Source organism: Malaclemys terrapin, chromosome 6 (genome assembly GCF_027887155.1).
Source record: "Malaclemys terrapin pileata isolate rMalTer1 chromosome 6, rMalTer1.hap1, whole genome shotgun sequence".
Classification (NCBI taxonomy): Eukaryota; Metazoa; Chordata; order Testudines; family Emydidae; genus Malaclemys; species Malaclemys terrapin.
In genome coordinates, this window is record NC_071510.1 from 30,909,863 (window position 1) to 30,936,698 (window position 26,836).

At 40.0% G+C, this 26,836-nt stretch overlaps 2 protein-coding genes and 1 non-coding gene across 3 annotated transcripts in view; all 3 read right to left on the reverse strand.

Moving 5' to 3' along the window:
- The window catches only part of SAXO1 (stabilizer of axonemal microtubules 1), a 73,042-nt gene extending 72,138 nt beyond the window's left edge, over window positions 1-904 (reverse strand). The window contains exon 1 of the mRNA XM_054032528.1: window positions 594-904. Within this exon, the coding sequence (XP_053888503.1) occupies window positions 594-652 (59 nt within the window). The 5' untranslated portion in view covers window positions 653-904. The remainder of the gene's footprint in view (window positions 1-593) is intronic.
- A 3,351-nt stretch (window positions 905-4,255) lies between these two features.
- On the reverse strand, window positions 4,256-26,726 carry HAUS6 (HAUS augmin like complex subunit 6). Its single transcript, XM_054032507.1, has 17 exons — window positions 26,464-26,726; window positions 24,940-25,035; window positions 24,059-24,137; window positions 22,529-22,661; window positions 19,182-19,329; window positions 17,963-18,028; window positions 17,799-17,850; window positions 17,417-17,590; window positions 16,187-16,380; window positions 15,246-15,375; window positions 14,544-14,646; window positions 12,655-12,742; window positions 11,426-11,498; window positions 10,568-10,753; window positions 8,930-9,065; window positions 7,382-8,428; window positions 4,256-5,646 (listed from the first exon to the last, which is right to left on the reverse strand). Exons 1-17 carry the CDS (start codon window positions 26,577-26,579, stop codon window positions 5,549-5,551), a joined length of 2,919 nt encoding a protein of 972 aa, XP_053888482.1. The 5' UTR covers window positions 26,580-26,726; the 3' UTR covers window positions 4,256-5,548.
- LOC128839906 (small Cajal body-specific RNA 8) lies at window positions 11,572-11,703 on the reverse strand. The gene has a single exon (XR_008445559.1). It is a non-coding gene; the product is annotated as a small Cajal body-specific RNA 8 (non-coding RNA).
- Window positions 26,727-26,836: the final 110 nt, after the last annotated feature.

Sequence of the window (26,836 nt, forward strand, 5' to 3'; positions counted from 1 at the left end):
ACCCTGCATACCCTGTGGAACAAACACATTTAGAAGCACTATCGTTTTTCACTACAGGAAAGCAAAGACTTGTAACAATGATACCAGTCCCCCAGAATGGCTCTAGCCAAGAAATTTAAAGCTGTCTTATTGGGGGCACATTTCAATTACCTACAAGAAAGTTTAGAAATAAATAATGAACAGTTAGAATGAAGATTTTACAATAAATAGAAAACAAAACAAGCTACAAATAATGGAGTGATACTGTCGCAGATGGATACAACACAGAAAGGTTACATCCCTGTATATTTTAATAAGACTATTTCAGAAAATATTTAAATCCACTCAAACTCCTCTCTCTCGCCCTCTTCCCTTTATTCATCCCCCCGTGAAGTCTTAGCAACTGGGGCACTACCTACCAGCTGCAGTCACACGTGCCTCAGGGGAATTTAACATCTAAGCAAAATCCATCCTGGAAACCCTCTGATTTGGGGGGGGGGGGGGACACGATACTACTCCTAGATAAGAGCGGCTAAATGCCCACGGGCTCCTATGGCAGCAGCACAGCAGGGTCCTGCCCTGAAGCTGCCAGTCCGGCCGGCTCTCTTACATACCCGCAGGAGCACAGCTGGCAGATGCACTTCTTGGTGGGCGGAGTCACGGGAGGCGACATCCTTGCGGCGGGCTGGAGCTAGAGCCGCTGTCTCTCCCCCTCCAGCAGAAGCTCTGGGACCAAGAGCCGCTTTAATAGCAGCCCCTCCAAGGGCGTGTTTCGGAGAAAGTTCCTATAAGCGCCAGGGACAGGGCTAGCCCCGGCCGGAAGCCGGATTCGCTGCAGCAGGTGAGAACGGTACTAAGTGAACTACATAGCACAGCTAGTCCGCTTCCCTGCGGCCGCACGCCCGAGCTTCCCGGCCACCTCTGCTCTCAAGCCTCTCCTCAATCTCTTGCTTCTCCTCTAGCCCCAAACAGCACTGTGAGGTCCAGGGGATTACAACCACCCGGTCACCCAGGGTGCCTTTGTGAGGTCACCAGGGCAAGCCTTAGCGCTCAGCTCTGCTGTCAGCATAGTCCCTACAGTGTAGGTAATTAATGACTCCCCGACACCTGGGCTGGGCACAATGGGGCTGAATTGGCACCTGGATAGACAAGGCCTTGTCTACACTACTTAAAAAGAGGGTGTGGATGGGGGAAGAGAGACACACTTGTATAGACTAGCCACTCACATTTTAAGGACCAATTGTTCTTCTAGATAGTGTTAAAATGCTGGCAGCTAGTCACTAGGCCATCTAGGCTATCACAGCTGGTGGAGCAGGACTACTGGATAAGAAAGAATGAAATTTCCTCCTCTGGAGTAAGGAAGTTGAAATGAAAAGTCTAGGGTAGGCACAGCCTTTGGCATGAGCAGTTTAATTAGTTTAAAGGAAAGAAGTTGTACACAGGCTGGCAAAACTGCATTACCTGAAACTGCTTCAGAAATGCTTTTGAACACAGCTCAGCCTGTAGAATAAAGGGACTAGAGCTACAGAAAATGGTCCAGTACCAGCTCTTCTCTGAGGCTAGGTCTACACTACCCGCCTGAATCTGCGGGTAGAAATCGATCTCTCGGGGATCGAATTATCACGTCTCGTCGGGACGCGACAATCGATCCCCGAATCGACACGCTTATTCCACCAGCGGAGATAGGAGTAAGTGCCGTCGACGGGGAGCCGTGGAGGTCGATTTTGCCACCGTCCTCACAGCGGGGTAAGTCGGCGCCGATACGTCGAATTCAGCTACGCGAATAGCGTAGCTGAATTTGCGTCTCTTAAATCGACCCCCCCCCCCCCCCGCAGTGAAGACCTGCCCTGTGTCATTCTTGAATAACTGCCTCAATCTCCTATTAGGGAGCCCTGTGGTACTGGAAGAGCTGTCCTTTGGATAAGATGAACTCAAGGCTTTAAGCAGCAGTGACCTTTTGAACAATAGCATTTTGCACAGGAGGTGGCACATTAACACTAGCTGATCTGGGCAAATTACAATCTGAGTACATTCTACCTGCACTTCCTCTGGCATTTCACCAGGCTAGAGCAGTAATTCTTAAACTACAGCCACCCTCCCTCACCAGAGAGAGGAAATAGAGTGGGAGGTTAGGCAGTGCACATTTCTTGTTTTAAGAAGTCATCTAACTACAGAAGAGTTAGAAAAACACTGGGATACAATATTCTTCTGTCCTGAATTACTGGTGAAGGTGTTAGGTTCTTAGACAGTAGATATGTTTCTTCCCAAAGAGCTGGATACATGGCAGTAGCATGTGCACTACACACAGCAACTGAAGTATGCAAGAGCTCATTTGATGTGGAAGAATGCTAAGGTACATTAAAAGTGAAATCATTGGTACACAATATTTGATTTTATGAGAAGTGGTTAAATAGTTATTTATAACCTAAAGCATGGGATTAAATAAAAAAGCATCAATAAAATATGAACTGACATCTACCACTGATTATTTCATTGTGGAGGGAGTGGAAAGGTTTCCCCACCAGCAAGGACATTCCATGGCTTTGTCTTACAAATAAGTCACTGCAACCTTGATATTACTGCCATATTGTGACTGGGGCAGTAGCCTGCAGTACACATACACTATAGTAAACATAGCAAAATGCATTTGCACAATGTAGTTTAACAAACCTTTCCTATATTTAAATGTATGAAATATGTAACTTAAACAGTCAATGCACTAGATCAACTATCAATATAGTGCCAGTGCTGGTAATAGGAAATTTGTTTTTGTCAATACATTAAGCAGGTATGTTTGAATTCTCCCTTCTCTACTCAAATTCTTGTTCTGCAATCCCCCTGCTGCTGCTGGCACTCTGAATGGCCCTGACAGCAGCACCTGCTGCTCAACTGTTGCAGGGGACAGATTCTGGCCTCCATGTAGGTTATGTTCTTTTTTAATCTTGATTTGTCACACTAGTTTAATGTAAAGGCAACATAGCTTCACCTATTGAACAACACAGTTACTCTGCTTCCATTAATGATGATGTTGCCAACATAGCAAACACCTAGAGTCTGGACCACATAGCTTCTAGGCTGAGTGGGTTATGTAGTTTTAAAGGTACTTCTTATCATATTTCAGATTCTTAGATTAAAGCAACTTTAGTATAGCACCATTCATCTTTCTTCCATATCCTCACCTTGTACCCCATCAGCATATCACAAAGCACCAGTACACTGAATGTGACAGTTACATGTTTAATACTGAAGAGTGAGCTAGAACGAAGCACCAATAGTGGCAGCTAAATGTGGATTACAGAATGAGTGACTGACTGTTTGGATCAATGTATACTGATATCGAAAATCATGGAGGATAAACAAGCCCACACTGTACTTTTTTTTTCCCCCCCTCTCAGAGTAACAACTTCAGCTAGTGAAAGTAATGGTGCTCTGTCTTCCAAATTCAGATTTAGCTGTCAGCAGAATTCACTGTGTAAAGTAGGACTAGTGAATTAATCTGCTAGGAGAAAGTTGATGGCAAAAAAAAAATAGAAATATACTTTTCTAACATGACATTTTACTTAGCAGTTCAGAAGGTGATGGCCATTTGCTAACTTACCTGCCATCACAAAGGATGAATGCAAAAATCACATGGAGGGCCCAAGAGGTCAAAGACTTGTATAAAGGGCTTAATTTTTTCACTCTTGCATTGTTTGCTGAAGAGAAATTCCATCTTTCCTAGCCCATGGAATTCAGATTTTTAAAAAACAAACAAGGGCGAAGAAATACTTGTGTAAGCATTTTTATAGCAGTGGAGAATTATATGAAGGGAGGCAGCTACAGTGTCTGTTCATAGGCAAGCTGATGGAAAAAAAACTTCTCCATGCTTAAACAATCCAACCCTTCTAACATGTTTAGTAATTAAAACCTTATATCCAATTATTTCTCATGAAGACAAAGATTATCTAGTTCTTACTGTACTTGCTCCAACAATACCTACTGGTCTTCTACAAGAATACCTTATCCAGCAAATCCTGGTCATTTGGTGTCAATTATTTTGACCATTTAAAATGGAAATTCATTGACACATATCATTTTGTATACTCCGATCAGTGGCTGAAGTTCAACAATGATAAAGACAACTCTACAAAATCCTCAGCCCAGTGCTGGACTGGAGCTCAGTTTGATTTCAGAGTAAATATGCTGCTAATTCTCTTTATTTCATAGTAATGCAGAGTCACTTTAGATATCAAGTCCCATTTCACTGCCTAGAACACAAGTAGACAAATTTAGACTCGGTTTGCAGGATGAAGTTTATAAAATTAAATATTTCTGTAACAAGATTGAAAACTGTTTTTCATTTTAATAAACTATTTAAAAACAAAGTTTAAATAAACACAAGACAAAGTCAAACATGAAATCTAAAGTTAGACAAAAATCCTAAATTACTTTAACCCACAAGTGGATTTCTGATTGGTCTTGTTAGTGGGCTTAGTTACAGTGTTTGGGAGCATTCCTTTGTCCTAATCTTCATGTGCCTTTCTTCCACTTGACTCCCCTCTCCCTAAATCTTTCCTCACTTTGCCTTTAGTTCTACTTGAACAGTCACTGGTCCCCAGAGTTTTAAGTCAAGAGGTTTGTTTATGGAAGGTGGAATAGTGAGGCCATAGACATCAGGGCTCCATCTTACCAAACTGATTCTCTTCCCTTGCAAGTCAATAAATTAGGCTAAATCACACCCACACCTTGATCTGAACACACAGAAGTTTTCAGTTGCTTACAATGGGCAGGGAAGGATGGATACAAATGTATCCCCCTTCAGTCCCAGGTATCCAACCTGGAAAGGTCTCCCGGCCTTCTCTGAATAGCCCCATCATTTCTCCTGACAAACAATGCTATAACCAAGGGTACTACCAGTGGAACTATGCTGCTGTGGAATTGGGGCACCAGAGCTGGTGGCAGAAAAAGGGCCTCCATAAAATAAACTTGACAAGTCAGATTGGGGAATGACATTTGCCTCCCAAACAGGAAACTGGGGAGAGGAGGCTTTTACAAGAATCCATCCTCTTTCTCCTACAAAGTCCATTCACAATTTGTGTGGTAATTAAAGTTCCAATTTTGCTAGACTTCAAAAATTAAATAATATCCTTGATATCTTATAATGCACGTGGTTAAATGTAATTTTTCAACAGGGTCCTTGACTAGTTTTTTTTTTTTTTTAAATACTTCAGATTAAAAAGTGAACTGTTTTAGGAAGTCACGTCAGCCTCAGGAGTTTCAGCGTGCATGACTTAACCACACAATCCAACAAAATGTTTGATTCCACACATCTGACTATTAGTCTTCTCATATCAATGGTCAAAAATCTCCAAGTCCCTCTGGTCAATGACCAAAGAAAGAATTCAGCCTTAATGGACACAGTACACAAAGGAAATTTCTTCCCAGGTTACATTTAAATGCTTATTTTAACGATGTATTGGCAGAATTTCTGTCTGAAATGGAAGAATGAGTTTGAAAAATGTAAGTTACAAATAGCATTTTAAATTATACGTCTAATTGTTTAGTACACAAGCATTACGCATCCAATGCATCATAATTCTATTAAGTGTGAAACTGCTTCATCTTTACGTGTCTTTATATCAGATGATGATTCTTTTGCATCCAGTTTCTCCTTCAAATTCTCTTCTTCTAGAAAAAGAATGTAGTGGTATATAAACGTATAGTATTAAAAAATTTGACATACCAGATAGCCTTAGGAAAAAGGCTGTAGTGTTTCAGGACACTTCCTACAGATACAATTGTTCCAAATCAGGGAAAGGAAAAATTCCCATATCTGCACAACCAAAGAAGCTGCAACTAATAACTAGAGAGGATTCTGGTGTACACCAACACTGGAAGTACAACCTGTAAGCAGCCAATTTGAAGTGTTATTGCTGTTTGGTATATGTAAAAGCATCAATTATGTAGCAATATATATTAACTACCCGCTGCTGCCGAGGGAGAAAAGGCTTATCAAATGTGGACTACAGGAGTGATGATCTTTAAGTCACTTCCAATAAATGAGAACGTTACTGAATGTGGATTACTCAGAGCTCTCAGCAAGCAGGGCCAAGGGAGAACTAGTTTAAGTGTCTGCTTGATTTCCTTCCATGGCATTGCATGTATTCGTAATAAGCAATCTGGTCCCAAACCATTTAGGACATTTAGCTTTCAGGTGTCATCTAAGCTGTTTATAAGTTAACTGACAGCAAGTACAATTTAAGAAGGACCACTTAACCAAGCAGTTACATTCATTACTATCTTCAATTTCTTGATAGCTGCAGGATGCAGCCCCGTAGAGTGCATTGCAATCTTGTAGTCTGTCATTGTCCCTTTAAGATTAACCTGTTAAATTCAACTTATCAACTTTTTCATTTGACATTTAAGTGAAAGTGTCCTGGATACTTACTGCAGACTGACAGTTGAGTAGGGTCCACGTTAAATGCAAGTGCACTTACAAAGCTAATTCCTGTCATACTAATTACTCAAGTATACTGACTGATGCTTAAGGGTGTGCCAGTAAATGCCTAGTGTCACTGTATTTCTGTTTCTGGTGTGGAAAGCTATGTTGTGTTTCATTAGCGTAAGTATTACCTAGGTGTCTCTCGCATTTTGGGGTCTATAGTCTGGCAAAGACTCCCATAGTTCCATATTTGGAAAATGTAACTTGCAAGATATGGACTTTATCAATTTAATCACCCACCTCTGGGGAGAAGTGTCATTTTTCAAGAAAGGAAAACTATGCATATGTGAAATCTTTAGAAACGAGTATATTGGAGGATGACTGTCCGGAATATAGCAACAGAGGGTCCTGTGGCAACTTTGAGACTAACAGAAGTATTGGGAGCATAAGCTTTCGTGGGTAAGAACCTCACTTCTTGACTTGCATCTGAAGTGAGGTTCTTACCCACGAAAGCTTATGCTCCCAATACTTCTGTTAGTCTCAAAGGTGCCACAGGACCCTGTTGCTTTTTACGGATTCAGACTAACACGGCTACCCCTCTGATACTTGTACTGAATATACACTTTTTAAAAAGTTTAAAAGGCTCCCTCTACTCCACTGCTGAAAAGACTAAGACATCAGAAAGTGCACACAACCCAAAGGTCAGATCTACATCTTTCTCGCTCCTTCCATGATTTTTTTTTTTAATATATATATACATATATATACACACACACACACACACACACCCCTACATTGCTCCTTCCAGGGAGAATGACAGTAGCTGTAATTGTGGCAACAATCCACTACCTTGGTGGTTCCCTTCTTCCCCTTAACTCCTAAAGCAGAAGCCAAGTGCTCAGATTATGTTCAGGAAACCCAGAAGTGAAGAGTTCCACATGTACAGATAGTGGCACAATCCTGTCAAAAGCACAAACTTACCCTTCAAGTTATGCAGGAAGTCTCCAGGTTTCTTTTGCATCATTGGCCTTAGTCTGTCTTGAACTGGAGAAAATGCAATCAGTGGAGAAAAAGTGTGCCTTCTTTCAAAAAGAGACATGCGTGAAGGTGTCTTGATATACTCTGCATCCAATGCATAGAGTTTTCCTAGAGGACTAAATACTTCTTTTGTTTCTGTGCATCCTGGAGTAAGGTTTATCTCTGATCTATGCCTCAGAAATTGTTTTCTAGGTGACTGAAATGAATCTGCCTCATTTCCAAAAACTGTCTTTTTCAGTGCTTCATACCTGTTGCGAATAGACTGTAAATCCTGTTTGCATTCTTGAGCGGCCCATTCATTTTTCACTATGTTTTCTAAAGACTTGCTGTCCCTTGAGTTACCTTCGACTTCATCATCAGTCTCTAAACTTTTAGAGCTATTAAGACTTATGTTGCCAAGTTCCTCTGGAAGAGTTTCATGTAGTATTCCAAACTGGATAACTTCATGACTGTCAGAACTAGTACCACTTACCATTTGAGAGGCATCCCATGACAGAGTTGTATGCATTGAAGAATTCTGACAAAAATAAGGTGATAGAGCATCTGTTTTAATCTCTCTCTCTGCACTATTATCCAGAGGATTCATGCTCTTATCTACAGCTGGAAAGACAGATTCTTCTAGATTTTCTGTGAGACTTTTACTTGAAACAGTATGTTTTGATCCAAGCTCCCAGGAGCTTTCGTTATCTGGCATTCTTGTAGCTGGTATCTGTGTTGGCAATTCACTGATGTGACTAACCACCACCTGCTTTTTAGGTGCAGGTGTCATCCAGCTTACTGAAGATTTCCCTTCTAGTAAATTAGAAACATTAAGGTCAGACATGTGAGATGAAGACATAAAGCAGGCCATACTAGAATCTATTCGGCTACAAATTGCAGACTCTAGATCCAATGGAGCTTCTTTTGTCACCATTTCAGTCTGAGCCAACTCTGTATCCGAAGGATCTTCAGCTTGAATAGCTTTTCTCCATGAGCTTCTAATTTCAGTAACTAAGATTGAAACAAATTAAGAACATACTTAAGGGCAATTCCATATTGTTTAGCCACCTATTTTTCTACTTTTATAAAAATGTAAACATGCTACCTTTGAAACGATTGATGTTTTCCCACCCATGCCCCGAATGCCGACAGCACAGAGGTGATGGCATGGGAGTTCTATACCAGTGTTTCTCAAACTTTTAGATACCAGAAACCACTTTTTGCCTCCTAAACTGTGTCAGGGAGATCTCTGGGACTGGCGCCAGTCCGTGCACCAGTCATTGAGAAACACTGCTCTACACTGCCTTAGTCATACTATGTTCATTTTGTTACAGGTACTATGTTGTGTTACAGATAATAAGTATGTCATCTTGATGACAACTGTTAGGAGTTAAAGCCATTGTGATTGAACAGTGTTTGGAGGGGTGGGGCTGTCCTTTAACATGGCAGCATCTCTATTAAACAGAAATTCACTGAAGTTTAACTACTCTACATTATGAAAACAGAACTTACTCAGATTTTCTGGAGTTCGTGGGATCTGTTTCCTTGTTAAGAAAGGGTTAGACGCTAATGAGCCAATTAGGTCATCTAACTCCATTCCTTTTCCTCCAGCACCCTGAGTCGATTCTGATACCACTACATCTGCAACCTGTAGGAGAAAGTTTAGAGAATGGAAACTCTTGAGGAAGATAATAACTTTTGTTCCTGCCAATAATAGCACTGAATGAATCCCATTCTCTCCACCCGCTCCAAAGCTTTAGGAGTTCCACAACCCTTGCTGAGAGAGAGAGAGTCATTATGGAAAATGCGCCTTTTAAAGTGAGGAAGTGGGAAAAGAACGGAAAGCTTCCTGGTCAGAATATGAGACTGGAAATCAAATTCTGCATTCTATTCTCTAATTTACCACTGACTTGTTTCAGCCCATGCTTTAGTTCACCCATCTTTCTTTAACATTGAGACAAGATTCCCTGAGAGACAAGGAAGTGAGATTCATTATTAACCAGGAATTAAGAGTCCTGGATGAAAAGCATTTAAGAGAAGTATTAAGTTCCAATCTGTACAATTATGGGAAAAATCACAATCACTTAGGATGTCAATATTCTATTAATGAACAAATATTCTTGAGTGCAGTTGACAATTAACTACACCATTTCAGGGATGAAGACACTTAGTCTTCCATCTCACTATATAGCACAACTTTGAGGTTCTTGTAACAAAAAGTCCCTTCGAAGAACTTAAAGTGCCTGGACACATCGGCCACGTCCAAATGTTTGTCCAACAATATTCAGATGCTATAGTTAAATGCCAAAATATGTACTAGTTATAGACCTAAGATCAGTTTTGTAAGTTGTAGAAAGCTTTCAGTAAGTGAAATAAAGGAAAAACCATCAACTCTGTCAAGCATATAAAAAAAAAATGCATGAATGGTACAATAAGCTCTATGTCACCAGGGTATGCTTAATCACATAGTCTCCCAAGGAAGACCAATGACGGCTGCTTAATAAGAACAAGCAATCTTTGATTAACAGCATGGTTTAGTTTCATGAATCTTATACTGGCTCTGATAGTTTGTTGCCTTAATAGCTTTCAGTCCCTTCTATATTTGTGTGATATAGAAAAGGAATTCAAACTTTCTACCCTCCCTCTTCTGGGCTATTAGTTTGTTCCATCAACGGCAGCTACGTATACTTGACTATTATTCTATTTACTGCACAGTGTCAGCAGTAGATGCAATAGAGGGACAGGCTTAAGCCCTCTCCCAGTGGAAGTAGGCCTATTTACAGAAATCTAATACAAATACAGAAATGAGGTACTTTAGAAAAATCCAAGCACTGTAAACACTCTCCAGTAATATTATGGGCTTTATAGATTCCTGCACAGCAGCATTACTTTTCTTCTGGTAAATCAGAAAGGCCACCACCCACTAGGATATTCCAATTAAGAGTATTCTATTGTACTGTATTTGGGCAATGTGTACTTTTAAATTATAGCCTTTATCCTTTTCTTCTTAAAGGACTGAAAATTAAGCTTAGACAGCTACAATTAAATAAGAACAGTTATCATAAACAAATGGAGTACCAAGATCAAATTATCTTTAGAAGATCAGGATTAGTGAATGAAGTGTAATTAAGAAATGAAGCCTCTCCTAACCTCTTCTGCCAGTTGCTCTTGTGCTTTCTTAACGGGATCTTCTCTTCTAATTGCAGTTGGTGATTGGAGTACATGAGTGTCTCCGTTCTCCCAAGCTTCTATTGGTCTAGGTTTGTGCACTGCATATTTTAAGATTTTTTGAGAAACAGACCGTTCTTTCCTTTTTGGAGTTGTAGTATGTACATCCTAAAGGAATATAAAGAAGTTTTTAAGCCTTATATTGTGAAAATGTAAAACCTGAAGGAACTACCATACTAAACTGCACAGCACCTGTAGTGTCAACTATTTAATCAAATAGTAAATCAAACACTGAAAAACATTTGTTCCAGTCAGATTTTAAGTGGACACAAAGCATGCCTACTACGTAGGTAAAGTGTTGCATATAGATAACAGCAAGCCCTTGGGTTTGCCCTTTCTGTGCCTAGTGCAGCCAAGATGCAGCAAAGGTGCTTTTTAGACCATACTTACATTCCTCAACCTGGGACCACCATGCAAACCCCGAAGCATAATTTAGGATTGGCCCTATGGATGGTGCTCAAGTTGTGCTGCCACTTCAGAGCCCCCAGAAGGAGCTGTTCCAACAACCAGATATTACTAGTGTAGTACAGACACTTCCTATGCTGGGAGTCGGGCTTGGAAACTTATCACAGGTGCTATGCAGCCTGGCAATTTTCCCAATGCCTGGGGAATCCTCTGGTAGGTGGTTCTGCTAACATCATGACTATTTTCAATCTACCATCAGGACCCAGGAAAGTATGCCAAGTTTACCTTGCAGTCTCTTAATGCAGACAGACAGAATATAAATTTCTCAAGTGTTTAATTTTTTTCCAAAGACAATTTAAGCTATTAAAAACTGACCTTTTCAAGTACCACACTGCTGGGTTCAGCTGTGAGAAAGCTCTGTGTAGCTGACTGCAAGTGTGAGAGCATCCTAAAAACAGACAAGATTCCAGTTATTGAAACTAAACCAAACATGCTGCATACAAGTCTTACGAAGCTCAGTTTATTGTCTGCCCCGTATCTGTCCGTTATGATTTCCCTCAATTCATCCCGGTCATCAGAAGGCAGTTTTATATAGGGAGGGACTTGTGACAATTAGAGCGAATTTTTAGCCCTATTTGTGTATCAGTCTCCCAAGCAGTAATAAATATGAAACCCCCACATATACTTCTAGAGTGGAACTTTATATAAAGAGAAGTGTATTATTTGTATTGGGAATTTGAGATCAACTTGAGTTCTACAGCAAACGGTTGAAGGATAAGGGCATCATTTTAAGTATCAATGTATTTCAGTTCACTTGTCACACCACATGAAAGTATGTATTCTTTAAGTGTTAAGTAACCTGTCTGTAAGCTTTTTGGTGCTTGTGGATTTGAATTGTGTTTTAGGTGTTTTATGAAGTCAGATAGTTGGCTACTAGTACAAGTTTAAGTCAGCTCTGATGGGCAAAGCAGAAGAACTAAACTAAATACCATCACTGCTTCTAAGTAATTTTACCTTTTTCTCTTTTAAAAACTATGCTATTAAAATTCAGTTCACTCACTAGGAAGCAAGTAATCTAATTATGTATAGTAGTATTCCTACCCATTTTACCACCTTTTATAACATAGGTATTTGTCCATGTTACACATTTAGTTTCTTGGAATTTTCAGAAAGTTACCTAAAGTCACTCAGTATAGCACAAGTCTAGCTTTAACTGCTTTGATAATCTGAAGAGAACTCTGATGCAGATGATATGAACTGATTTCTAGGAATGAGATAACTAGTCAAAATTTGTTGAAATTTTTACTCCCTTTATTTTTTCAAACATAACAGCTTTCAGGTTTGTAGGAGTCCTTATGTGGCTCCATGAAAAATACAACCTTCTAAAATGCCATAGAGAACCAATTAGGGTAAACAGCTGCCATGCAACTCTGGACCCTCAAGATAGGGATAGTTATATAGTTTCATCCTTTGTAGGGAATATGTTAAAGCTTCATAGAAGAAAGCGTTTAGAGGAAGAATCTTAATGAGGAAAGTAACCATCTGCACCAGTTGACCTCTTTTACTCATGTATTAAATGGTCCTAGATCATTTTTTAATCATACCTTCCTGAAGATGTGGTTTCCATTATACTTTCCATTGTTGCATCCTCTTTCTTATCGTCATTTGCTCGACAATCCTTTTTTGGCGTATCTAGAATAGAGAATGGAAGAGATTTGTTACCACTTTTTGCCTGGTCTGTTTTCTTTGATTATAAAGGACCAGAGGTGACAACAATTTTAGATCTAGGAGTGCTATAAGCAGACCAGTTCAAAAGGCTATTCAAAATGCCAATTTAACAAAACCCTTATGTACTCTACAGTGATTTGCCAATACCAGAAAATAAGTTATGGCACAAAGCTAGTGGGCAGAAAAGTGTGCAGATATCAAACAATAGCAAACACATACACAGTTTAGTACAAGGGCTCTTCAATTAACAGAAATTCAGTATTTTGATTCATTGCAGGCATAAAAATTCAACCCAAGTGATAGTGTTAGGCCCAAAAAATATGGAGTATAGAACATTATTTGGCCAGCTTAGCCAAAGTTAAGCTAACAGTAGTTGCTGGGCCATTCCTGTCTCTCTGTGAAACCTGAGGGCATGCTTGCTTGAGCTGCAGAGAATGAGATAAGAGGTGGGGGCCGCATTCTTGTACCAGAAGTGCTAGGAACAGTTTGTTTGGACATATGGAAACTTGCAGTCTCCACTCCCTGTTTCTGTCCTTTATCTGTTCTTAACTCCCTCCTTTCTCCTAGTTTCTGGTGCATGACAACAAAGCTCATAAGAAGTTGCTGAGGCATCACAAATTGTTTGTAGTGTCAAAGATAGATAGATATGCATGAATATTAGAAGCTTTCTAACTAATAAAGGGGGGTTGGGTTGTTTTAACTATGACGTGAAGAAACTGTCTATATAACCTTACTAGTTATTGTAATTGGGGCTGGTTCTCTCTGGAGACGGGCCGCTCTCTATTGTTGTGTGCACTCTTCAATAAAGAGCTTGTGTTTGGACCTTGCTGGTGTTGCCTGTCTCTCTGCGGTCAGACAACGAACCGTGCCGTCTGGGTTCGAGTCCCCGACAATAGGGTTTGTTTTTTTTTTAATTAAGTCAAAGATAAGGCCACTTCAACCACAAGAACCTCTTATTATATCACTACATTTACAATGCCAATATATTCTAAATTAAGCTCTAGGAGTTAGCTACAGTTAATATGCAGGCAGCTCTTTGTAGAAATGGATGTTAGTGAATACAATTTTAACTAACTTAAAAAACACATTGTGCTAATGCAACAGATAGATCACAAAGGCAGAGTAATAACCAGGATGGTTCTCTAGAATTATTAAAAACTGCAAATTAAAAGAACTTCCAGCCAGGAATCTGCATGCAAAAAAGCCACGGCAAACATACATGCTATGGAAGTGTTACCAGAATTCTGAGACTTCCTTAGGTTTTTGTAGTGTTACCTATCCAGCCTAAAAATGAATGTTTCTACTAGAAACAGGTTTAAGTTATTGCAGTTAGAAATCTAATAGCTGGACCCACAAGGGTTTTACTTTAATTAAAAAAAAAAAAGTTGACTAAGTGGGGAAGAAACAAGGCTCACGACAACTGCAAGAGACAATATACTTTAAACGCTCACCATGCATTAGTGAGATGAAAGTGGCACTGAAATCCAGGTTTTAGACCTATTAGCAGTTTTCCTCTGATAAAAGCTGGGTTCTCAGCCCAAGTTTCCTTATTCCTCCATGAACAAGAAAGTCTTATTTTTTGGCAGATACAAGAAGCAGTACTGAAAGGCTCAAAAAAAAAAAAAAATCCTCAGCACTCATCTGTCAGAAGAAGACTGCCATGACAAGGAACTATTGAGGACTGGAGTATCAAAGGCAAGCAGAGAATCCTTTCAGGCCATGCAACACCCTAGGGATAACCAAAAACCTTATCCAATTTTCTCACCTGGAATTGATGCTGGATATTTACAGAAGACGCTGCTTTTATAAGCCTCTTCTGTTGCAGGATCGAAAGAAAGAGGAGACATAGCTGGTAACAAATCAAGTACCTTTTCAAAATAAAAATAAATTATTAAATAGTTATTTTTTGTGAAAGACTTCAGATCAGTAATATTTGACACTACTGAAAGTGATGCAATATTTTTTTAGCTAAAGGCCAGATGCAGTGAGATTACAAGAAAGTGTTTAGCAGATGCTATGAAACCGTTATCCTTCATTCATTGGAAATAGACTAAAAACTTACCAGATCAAATTTTATAAAGTACATTTTATGCTCAAAGACAGATACGACTTGAAAATTAAGTGCTCTTTTAACTACAGAAAATTTCATGAGGTAATTGCTATGCAAGTTTGCCCACTGACTTGCTACTATGACTCACTCCTGACCTGAAGGGACCAACTTTGAATTACCTATAAGGGTACCAACTTTGATTGGTTATCATAAAGGACTCATGTCTACTTTGAACTAAACTTACACCTACTCATTTTTAAAAGGCCAAAGAGGCTAGAACATTTTTAATATCTGGTACACTGGAAGCATTAAAAGGATTCTACTGCAGTTATATATTTGTTAGAAAGTCTGCTTCAGCTCTCTCAACCCCAGAAAACAGCCATAATCTAACTTCTCCAAAAAGCTCATATTACTTACTGGATTCTGATCTTTAATTAAACTGAAGGGAGACTGGCCAAGGAAGTTTTCCCACTTCATATCCCAATCTCTTTGTTTTTCAGCAATTGATTCCACTATGGACACGTGATCCTCTCGCTTCAGTTTGTGCCTGCAACATTTAAAAAACAAACGGACCTTAAGTATCTGTACTGGAAGTAAAATCATGTTACATAGAAAGCAGACTTTGATAGAGATCAGATGTTTTCCCTGGGTATGTTGCAATTGCTTGGGATGGACAACTCTGTGCTATCATAAAGTATATTTAGTTGCTGATTTTGTTTATCTTGTAACAATTGTCAGATAATATAGTCACTGAAATTTAAAAAGACAGAGTTCTAGAGTATCACCCACTTAAGTGTCCAGTTGTTTCTTTTTTACAAACCAGTTTTACATACCAAATACAAGCTTTGCAAGGAAAGCATAGATAAATGACTAAAACACTGTCATTAGAATCTTTAAGAACACAATACCTAAAATAATTAAAGGGTGAATACAAGAGATTTAAAATCTTAATTTCAGTTTACTATGCTAAAATTTAGCCAGTACAATAGATTTCTCACCTATCATTTAAGATCAAAGGAGTAAGAATCCTTCACTACCATCACTGAACTAAGATGCCCAACCTCCATTTTCACACAGCCAGGAGCAAAGCTGGCTTGCTCATAAAGAGAGAAGAGGGGAAATGCTGAAGTTTGCAGATACCTCTGTAGATGTAAAACCCCAAGTAACACCAATGAATTTGTCAGCCAAAATATCTATCAAGAGTAGAGCTGATATCAGCATGTTCTCTAAGTAAAGCAAATAAGGCCAAAATATGAAGTGTTGTGTTATTTTGGAAGAGGGACACAGGAGACTACAGCTTCCCTTGTGCAAGAAAATAAGCAGAGAGAGCCTCAGAAAAAAATGTTAAGAGAGTTTACCTCATGGACTTCAGACCCAATAAAATTTTATTCTGAAATTTGGTCTTCCCTTCAATATACTGAAGATCTAATTTTAGTGCCTCATGGTCAACTTGTTGACGTTCATATCTTAAAATCTTCAATGCTTCATTTAATAATTGAATGACTGTTAACAGATTGAGTTTTCCAGCTTCATATACATTTCCTATATGCAACTTCAAATATTGAAAATAAGAGAAAACTGATTAGTAGTTACATAGATACATCAGTTATTAGACCGCTACTTTTTCTATGAGGAGGTATAGTATAGGGATACAAAAAACTCTTATGATTATCAATCTGTACTTTTTTTTTTTTTTAATTAAGAGATACTCACCTTGGTTTAGATCCAGAAAATTAAGGCTGCTTAGAGGGTTATATATAACATGAAATGAAAACATTTTAACGAACACAGTTTGTAACCACCCAGCACTTCTATGAACCTGAACAGCAACATGCACAATGCATGAGTCTGACCAGTCTAGTTTTGTTGTCCAAGCAGAGTGAAATGCAAAATGTAATCAGAAAAAATAAAGTTAGTTTTAAGTGTTAATTTTAATATGGGATTAGCAATGCAGTTATTGATTTAATAGCTTTAGTGATGTTTACACTTAAAATAGGACTTCAAATAAAGAATATTTGTAACACCATACTGCAAGACATTTTACCTCAATACCTACAAGCACATTTGAATGTAGAAGAAAATAAGCCCCCAACCAATTGTCTCGTTACTTTTCCTTATTCCTCAATTTTGACAATGACCAACATCTCCCTCTCTAAACTTTTTTTTTTTTTTTAAGTTTGAGGAAAGATCATGTTTTCCATATAGGTCTTAGAAATCCCCCCTTTGTGTTTTTCCAAAAGTAATCTAGGCCTTTTCTTCACCCAAACATGATATCATTACTGCATTTGTGCATGTTTGTAGGGCAGGTTACAGTAAGAACATTAAATTTAATCAGATCAGATTTATTCGTTCTCCCCAGCTACGCAAAAATACTTGGCATCTGATGCAACACTAATCAAGGCATGTTCCCAGGTTTATGAGCAGTATGCTGCATTACTCTGGGCACATAACAGATGACAAAACAGAAGTGCAGCTCCATTAAGTGATAATAATTTCACTTGTTGCTTTTGTAAGGCAACTAGGAGTTCTATGAATAAAAAGCACAAACATGAAGAGACAAGTATTAGGCACTTTAAAGAATCACATACTTTGTACATTTGATTTTCAATTTTGTCAAGCAGCAGCCTTGGAACGTTGATAGTGACATTAGTTCCATCTAAAGCATACTGGTCCACGTGACCATCAATAACAGAATCTACAACTTCTTTCTCCTTTTCCAAGAATGTAAGTGTTTCCATTACAGATGCCCACCTGGAGCGAACCTTAATGGGGGAAGGAAAAAAATGTCATGGCTCAAACGTTTGCCACACTATCTTGGTTAAAAGACCAGAAATGCATAAAGTTAAATGAGGAACGCTAGTATGTTTGAAGTAGGAGAGCAGTATCTGGGATGGAGTAATTGGTGGAGGGGTATGTTAACTAAAAAAAAAAATAAAGTCAGCCATCTGCCATCAAGAAGAAAATCCTCACCTTTTGAACTCTCTCTGCTTTATTACTTTGCTTTTGGCTATTTTGCTCCATTCTAGTTAAAAAAATAGATAATTGAGTTAGCTATGATGAAACTACCATTAAAGTTTACAATAGTCTGCCTTTAACTTCATGAATCTGAAGAACAGTTAGGAAGGAATACCTACTTTTGAAGCAGTTTGTGCAGCTCTGCACATTCAGATCTTGGATCTCTTATTTGTTTAGTCAATAATCTGCAAAAAACAAATGAGCAAAACAGAGCTACTATATCAAGTTGAAGACTTTCATTTTTGTTCTGATATCCCAATTCTAATGGCCATTGACATTGGAAAATATGAAGCCCAACCTGAATATCCAGATAGCGCTGAAGCCTTGCACAGTTCACTATGAATAGGCTCACACAAGTTATTTTGTGCAAGATCTTTCCTAAAGATCTGACCAAAAACTTGAAAGTTTGACTGTCTTCCATTGGATTACACTGAAACATAATTTTCAGTAGCTACAGAAATGATATAGTTACTAGAAATATTATTTCTCAGCTATCCTAGTACTTAAATTATGGCTGAGGGCCAATTTACATGTTAATATACAGTTTCTCAACTATCTGGCATACAAATACCCGTGTTCTAATTGACTAGTACCCACTAGGAGCCAGAGCACTGGGATTTACATAGCTGCAGTGGCTAAACTTTTCAAGACCCAAGAGCCTAGCAGCCTAACTTGATTTTTTATTTTGCCATTTATATATAAATAGCCTGATTTGCAAAAGTACAATGGGCTCTTCAAGTATTCTGAAATGTTTTGATGGAAGACGAAAAATAAAGAAGAGGAAGCTTTGAAAAGATGTCACTCAGTGGAAGTCGGGATGTTAATTATTCCCCAGCAGGAAGAGACTGGATGTGTCCCAGGTGAAGACCGAAGAGGATAATTTAGTAAGACAACTAAAGCATGATACTGATAAAGCATATCTCAAACTGATAAACTCAGAGGTCAAACAGCTGTTATAACCACAACATAATTACTATGTTTTTTTAAACAGCAGTAACTTTAAATACACTATTAACTTAAAGTCTACTCTATACCCATCCCAGAGTGCTCCAGCCATTTTGGTGGATGAATAATCACATTTTAATATTTAAAATTTCTCTCTGCTGTTACATGTTAAGGTCTACAAAAACAGCAAGACTATACAGGGAACAACTGAAAATAATATGCACAAAGTGTTGTCAATTGCAAAAAGCTGGAATTTCTTCATACTAGTAGGCAAGACATTTGCAAAAATGTTACTATAAGCTGGAAATGTCTATCTATATTGCCACACATGTAATAAGTAATGTTTATGAAGACATTCAATTAAAAATATCCTCCCCCACAAGAGTTACTTACTGTGCTTTTCTCTGGTACTCTCGAATTACAAAATCTTCCCTTTGTATAGACTGTAAAAATCTAATACATGCCACCCTGTATCTTGCTGCTGCCTTATATGAGTCACGAGGCCTTGAATTCACAGCTTCCGGAAGATGTATATTGGGGTCTATATAGATCAGTTAAACAGAAAGTTCAAAATGTGCCGTCAAAATTATAGGTAATAAGACATGTTTCTAATTTAGGTGATTTAATTTAAATGCAAAATATAAAACGGAGGTTCCCATCTCTTTAGACGGGATGGATCAACATATATGGCCCCTATTCACCTTGTCCTTTTATCCATTTCTCTTCGCCTTTTTCCCCTTCAGGGTACATTTGTTCTTTCTGCATTCTTCCCTCACCATCTTACCAGAAGACTACATGCTCCTTGGAAAGGGGGAAAATTGCTCCTTGGGGACTCCATAGAGCCAACCCGCATGTGCTGTGAAGAGTGCCATCAGAACAGAGAAGACAGTAGCTTTCCTGCCCAAGCTTATCTGAGCTGAGTAGAGGAAAAGTTCCCCTGCAGCAAGGACCACTATTGGAGCTGGGAAGGAAAGGCAGATTTTAAGACCCTGCCTGCTGACTTTCTTGCTGTTACATGAGCACTTTTGAAATGGGGCAGGGAGGAGTAGGAGGACTAGTTTGTCATACACCTTTCCCTTCCAGCATACTGTACAAGAGGGTATGTTTATATGGTAAGCAGAAAACCCCAGCAGTGAGTCTCAGAACCCTGGTCTACAGACTTGGACTCATGCTACAGCACTAAAAATAGCTGTGTAGACCAGGCGTCTCAAACACGCACGACCCACTGAGTTATTTCCTGCGGCCCGCCATAGGCGCCGACTCCACCGGCAGCCAAGCTCCTGTCAGCCCCTGTTGCCCCCACCCTGAGTGCACCACATCCCTGCTCCTCCGCCTACCTCCCATCGCTTCCCATTAGGACTTTCCAGGAGAGAGGAGGGAGGAGCGGGGAGGTGGTGGAGAAGAGGCAGGACCGGGGCAGGGATTTGGGGAAGGAGTGGGAATGGGGGTGGGGGTGGGGAAGGGGTGGGAAGAGGCGGGTCCTCATGGAACAGGTGGAGTGGGGGCGGGGCAGGGCAGAAGGGGGGCTTTAACCAAAGTAATTCTAAAAGTAAATGCGTGTTTTGTCATTTGACTGAGGTACATTACTGAGTGTTTATATTTTATTAAAACCCCTCTGCACATTACAGTTTTAAAAAGTTAATACATTGACTTTTAATAGCATACTGTATTACTCTTCATTTTTTACTATACTTTTGTATTGTTGTATGAAAACGTTTCAGTGATGCGGCCCTCGGGCCAATGTACTAGTCCTCATGTGGCCCTCGTGGTGATTTGAGTTTGAGATCCCTGCTGTAGACATTTGGGCTTGGGCTTTGAATCCCAACCCCTTCTCTACATTTCAGGGCCAAAGCTACATATACACAGCTATTTTTAGCACTGTAGTGCAATCTCGAGTCTGTTGATCCAGACTTTGAGACTTTCTGCTGCGGGTTTCTGCTTGCTGTGTAGACATAACCTTTCATACCACTACCCTTCTTGGACTAATATGTTGTCTACTCACCCCCAGATTAGGAAACACTAACACAGTATCTCATAAGAGCATGAAGAAACTGGTTCCTCTACTTCACAGTACCTGCATGTAACAGAGGGGTATTTGGTTGCGTTTGACTAAGTTTGTTCAGATAGAAATTCAACTTAGTCAATTTCAGAAAGTGATTAAACTAGTATTAGGGAAACTAATTCCCCCTGCCAGTTTTTTAAGTAAAAGTCACATATAAATTTCATCTCGTTCTTTCCACAAGAACCATCTTAACTATACTGGTGTTACCACCCCACTATAAACGCACAAAGCGCTGTCAGGTGTGTCTAGCAACCCAACTACAAAAAGCTAGTCTTTCAGTTACAGTAAACAATTACTTTAACAATAGAAAAATACAGATAAGATGACACTGTCCCTTTAACTTAAGGCAGCTTTTCATAAGAGCTGGAGTTACTCAAAGAAACTACAGTGAGACCACAATCATCCGTCTAAGTGTTTTTAGTTCCCATTTTAAAAACAGGTGACGTGATAAAGGGTATTTTAGTAAGCAGTAACTCAGACCACCAAGAATAGCAGGCTAGTCTTATTTCTGACAACATGCTTGTTCTATTCTTCAATTAGACCGTAATAAAACTCTGCCATCTTCCCAAGACCCTCCCTGCAGCCATTATTAGCAAAACAAGTTTAACACTGGAAACAATACAAAAACAGGTAACACTGCGAAGAGTGTAGACTGCAGTTTTTAAGTTCCTACACAACTTGTACAATGCTATAGCCTGCATGTGTTGTCAGCTCACTTGCACTGGAATCAGAATGAATTTAATTAATTATGATTTCTGAAGCACTTGATATTTCAGAAGTCATGTTTTCACTTAGTTTCATTCATTAAGTTTCATTCAGCTTGGACCAGATGGGGTTGATAACAGAAGAAAGCTTTGCTGCTCTCACCCCATACCAGTGCATTTAGTACTTACAAAAGGTACCTGATGTACACACCTAGGAGACAAATTCTCTACATAAAGACAGAACACTCAACAGATTCCTAAGCTGCTGTCATTGTGCCTCAAACCTGTTTCCAGACCAGTTTATTTAAGTTGGTCTACCTTGTCTAAACACAAGCTGCAAGAGTGAAGTGAGTAGTTTAGTCTCCATGCTCATGCACATATCTTGACTCACTGCTGAACAAGTGTATCAGCTAGTGCTACTGACAGTCAGACAACTGGAGACAAACTACCAGCTCAGTTCACAGAATATTCTGAAACATGCAGACAGAAATATTGTTTATCACGCCTTTAAGTGAATAAAAATCAACCCGTAGAACCTTACACACCTTTATCGCTTAAGGAGATTTGTACTGCCTGATTACCAGTTTTCCATTTAGGAAAAAAAAAAAGGAAACTCTAAATGGCTGCCATTTCTGTGAGGATGAGTATTTTAGAACTACATGGAGCAAGAACACACACATAAGTTTTAGCACCAAGATACAGGCAAGTGTTTTTTGTTAGGAACTAGAAAAGATAATATTAGATAAATCAATTTCCAAACAAAACTACTATACTACCGGGCAGCAATACTACCAGTAATTCAAAATGGGTCTAAAATGAGACCAGATCTGAACCCACTCCCTTCCAACCTCCAATGAAGATCTGGATTAACAACTCAGGCCCTTTTAAGATTTTTATAAGGGATTAAGCCCCAAACAGTTTCACACTGTGTAACATACTACGAATGAATCAATAAACAGGCAACAAAAACTTACCTTCAGAATCTTTTTTCATATGTTGTAATATTACATATCTTGCAAAGTGGTACATTAGATGAATAAATTTAGGACCACCAGGAGAAAGAAATAGTGAGGCTACAACCGGGGGAAAGCTGTTTCCACATTCATCCTAAGGAAATGAAATTGGCTACTATTAATAAATTCTCCAAAGAAGTGATTTTGTCAAAGCAAAAACTACCACACATTTAATTAAATATAAAGGACACTGTAATGGCATAAAGGTCTTTAGCTGCTACATAACTTTGAAGCAAACGCAGTCTATGTGTTGTCAAAATAATAGACAGTTGTGATATGGTAATTTGAAAGTTTGGATCCCCTCCTCCCCATCTCCGGGATGGGAACAAATGGTTTCAAAACTATGGTCGGGATTAGTTATGAATACCCGTTAGACTTCCTCTGCTGTCCCAACCCCTTAAAAGGTAAGTGCTCTATTCCAATTACAGTGTCCTGGAAAATACTTTAGCCACTGTTTCTTTTCCATATCAAAGGCACTGACTGTACTTTTTCCTTTTCTTCAATGATTTTGCATAATAGGGTACGTCTATACTTACCCGCTGGTTCGGCGGCAAGCAATCGATCTTCTGGGATCGATTTATCGTGTCTTGTCTAGATGCGATAAATCAATCCCGGAAGTGCTCGCCGTTGACGCGGTAATCCTGCTCCGCGAGAGGAGTAGGCAGAGTCGACGGGGGAGCCTGCCTGCCGCGTGTGGACCCGTGGTAAGTACCTTTAAGTTCGAACTAAGATACTTCGACTTCAGCTACGTTATTCATGTAGCTGAAGTTGCATATCTTAGTTCGAACTGGGGGCTTAGTGTGGACCAGCCCATAGAGTTCACCCAACTTGACATTATGGAAAGGGGTTAGGATCTTATGACAAACTGGAAACCCTCAAGCATGAAGGCCATGATTAGCAGAATCTCATTTAGACAGAAGCTAATGTAGAGGAAAGATCCAGGATACAGTTAGGGAACCAATTTTGCTTTGGGCCTGATTATCATTTCAATTCAAGAAGCTTGTTTAAACTTTAGCAGCTTTGCCCTTACCCAAGACAGACTAATATTCTACAGCTGCAAAGTTTCTTGTATCAGTAAAATTGCATTCTCAATATCAAGGTCTTCTACAATGGCTGTAATTAATTGAAACATACAATATTTATGTTGAAATAAACTCTTCCCAACTTACCTTTTAAGAAAAACCTATAAGTGAACAGGCTATCTGAGGCATGAAATACACAGAAAACTAAGTGCATGGCTATAGCTTTTTGCATGCATGAAGCCCAAATGTATCAGCTTTGCAGTCTAAGCTTTACCATACCACGCTGTAACTTTTAGTTCAAATAAGTCTAAAAAAATTGATCTATGCCATATATTGTACTCGGGAAAGTTAGAGTTATTCTTTGGTTGCAGGTACTTTGTTTAATAACCTAAAACACTACTTATACATGTGGTACTCTAAACAGACAAGAATTTCCTGCAGCGATCATTTCATACTTGCCAATACTTACTGAAATTTTTTTTAGCCATTCGCAGCATTGCTTCCTGAATTCAGCATCTCCCTTTTTATCCGCTGGAGGGCAACAAAATCTTTCCATTCCAAAAGAAGAAAAGTCAGTTTCAGTATATTTGTAAATAATTTAATTTACCTCTTTAAGTATGTAGCTGGAAAATGCTAAGATTTGTAGTGATTCTTTTTAGGAGGAAGATAAGGTCGGAAAGAAGTAACAGTACTCAAACTATGATCAAAGGGTACCTGGAAGTTTCCTAAAATGACTAGCAGTGAAATGGTTCACACGCACAGATTTTTGCTATAAGGGCTCACAGTAAATACATTATAGCCAGAGCTGGTAGTGCCACTTATATTTAAGATTGCCCTTCCGTATTATAAGGCCCTGTTTCCAACTGCTTATAACTTTGCCCAGCTGTTTGGGCTGAAATTTTCCATGCCAGGTGTCTGTTTTAGACAGAATTCTTTTTTTAGAAAGTTTCTGATTAAAAAAAACAGTTTGGCTGCCTGAGAACCAGATTAGGGAAAATCTTTTGCCCATGTTAAAAAAAATGCTTGCTGTCATTTCATTGAGAGGCTCTATGGCTTGAACCTGATACTTGATATTTGGATAGAGGGTGAAGAGATGTGCCTTTTGCCATCTCTGTGAAAACTTCCCCAAAATTGTCTACATTACAACTACTGCCGTAAAAATTTGAGCTAGGTAAGCTGTCTGTCATGCATTAAGAAGCTGTAACCCAAGTGTGAGAAACCTACACAGATGGTAGTTTTGTAACGCAATCTCCAAACAGGTTACCTCTGCCCCAGAGACTACATCAGTGATTATTCCTATTGGGTGTGTGTACAGAACATTGTTATTGATTACACAAAAATTGTGCATACCGGAAGATCTCTATTGAGCGTGAATGATCCAGTTTAGTAAACAAGAAGCGCGCAACCACATGAAAAGCATCCTTGTTTGGCTTGTCAAACATGTTCCTGATAAATATAAAGTAGTTAGTGAAAACAACCAAAATAATTGACATTTAAGCATTCAAACAAACTAATTTAAGGTTTGTATGTGAATTTAAGACTACAAAACCCTTCAAATTCTTTGGCCTGCAAATTTGGCAGAACTCTTCCAGATATAACTTAGAGAATTTTTCACTTGACCAGAGCTCAAAGAGCCAATTTGTAATCCAATGAAGGAATCTGCAGCATTCTAGTCTCCTTAATAACATTTAGACAATTCCATCAAGAGTTTATTCTGTCTTGAAAGCAGAGTTATGTCAGTTCAGTGCCAACACACTACCAAAGTGACTGTTTCCATATAAACTGCATCCAATTGTGTCAAATCTACACAGCAAGAGCTAGTGCTATTTCCAGACCTCATTTTTTCTGACAAATATAACGTACACTGGTAGTGAAAAGCAACCCAATAAAAAGTCCATTTTGTTTACCAGAGATACTGTGCAGGGCACTGTAAAGTCTGACTGCTCCATGTGAAAGACCTTTCTATAAACCAGTGAACAATAACATGCATAACATCACATTTCGCTGGTCGATATCCACAACAGAAGGGATTTCAGGGACAGCTAGCTCCATGTTGGCAGATGTAGAGTTGGTGAAAGAGTTGTGCTGCCACAGCAAGTCAGGGACAGGCTTCTCGAAGCCACTGTGTTAGAATGGACACATCCCACCCTGCCTTCAAAATGGGAGTCCCACCCCCTTTTACCATCTGTCATGGGTAGGGCTCACTGGGGAAGAGCCAGGCCCCGTGCGGGTTACCACAGTCAATGTTTTTCTGGCTATTTCCTCTTTTTGGAGGATTCATCCTCTGTCTGTGCAGATTTTTCAAACAGGAAATTTCTGGATTTTTTCAGAGCAAACGCTGCAGCTCAGAAAGAACCTCGATTGGTCCGTTTCCCAGTTAGTCCCTCCCCAGCATCCACAGCTGCCCACCAAGGCCCTGGCACCCAGCCCCGAGCAGGGGGCCCCGTAGGAAGGCACTGACTGACATGTCCTGGGCTTGCGCCAGCCTGCCACTGTGTTAGGGAGTGATACTGCTCCCCACATCCAGTGAGTACCCCCGCCGCAGATACCCCCTTCAGCTCCCCCAACCCCCACAACATCCTCTTTTTTGGAAAAACGAAATATGGTAACCCTACTGTGCAGCGTCTGCGCCCCGCAGCCCCGGCGGGGCCGCATGTGATGCTCCCAGGTGACCAGACCAGGAAATACCAACGCAAGGCATCTCCTGCTCAAGGGATCCCCCCGGCCCGCTGACCCCCTCCGGCCCGCCAAATCTGCCAGCACTAGCTCAGAAGCGTCCAGGCTCGCAGTAGCCTGGGCACCCTGCTTGGGGATGGGGGTGGTCACGGCTGAAACGCTCGCACGCGGCCTAAGGGCGCTCCCCCCTGCACTCACACGCCCAGGCTGAGGTGGATGCTGAGCCTCCCGGCAGCGGCGGCCGCTCCCGCTCCCGGCTCGAAGCCCAGCGCCAGCAGGTAGAGCCAGAGATGCTCCTTCTCCCAGACGCTCATGCTGAGGGCCGGGAGCGCGGGGCGGGGCCGGAGGAATCGTGCGTCTCTACTCCGAGGGTTTCTGTCTCCGGCGGGGCCTTCTCTCGCCGCCGTTCCCGCTTCCTAACGCGGCCGCCATTTCGTTTAACCCGCCAAAGAAAAAAACAGTGCGCGGAGCGTCCTTCGCAGCGGAAGTGACGCCATAAAAGCGCGTCCGTCGCCGACCAATCAGAGCCCGGAAAGAAGATGCAGAAATGTAAATCCCAACGTGCAGCGCG

Coding starts and splice junctions, on each gene's coding strand:
- HAUS6 (XM_054032507.1), bottom strand. CDS start 26,579: ATGAGCGTCTGGGAGAAGGAGCATCTCTGGCTCTACCTGCTGGCGCTG. Junction 22,662..24,058: donor AATGGCTAAAAAAAATTTCA/GTAAGTATTGGC, acceptor TCATTTCCTTAG/GATGAATGTGGAAACAGCTT. Junction 17,851..17,962: donor CTGCACAAACTGCTTCAAAA/GTAGGTATTCCT, acceptor TTTTTTAACTAG/AATGGAGCAAAATAGCCAAA.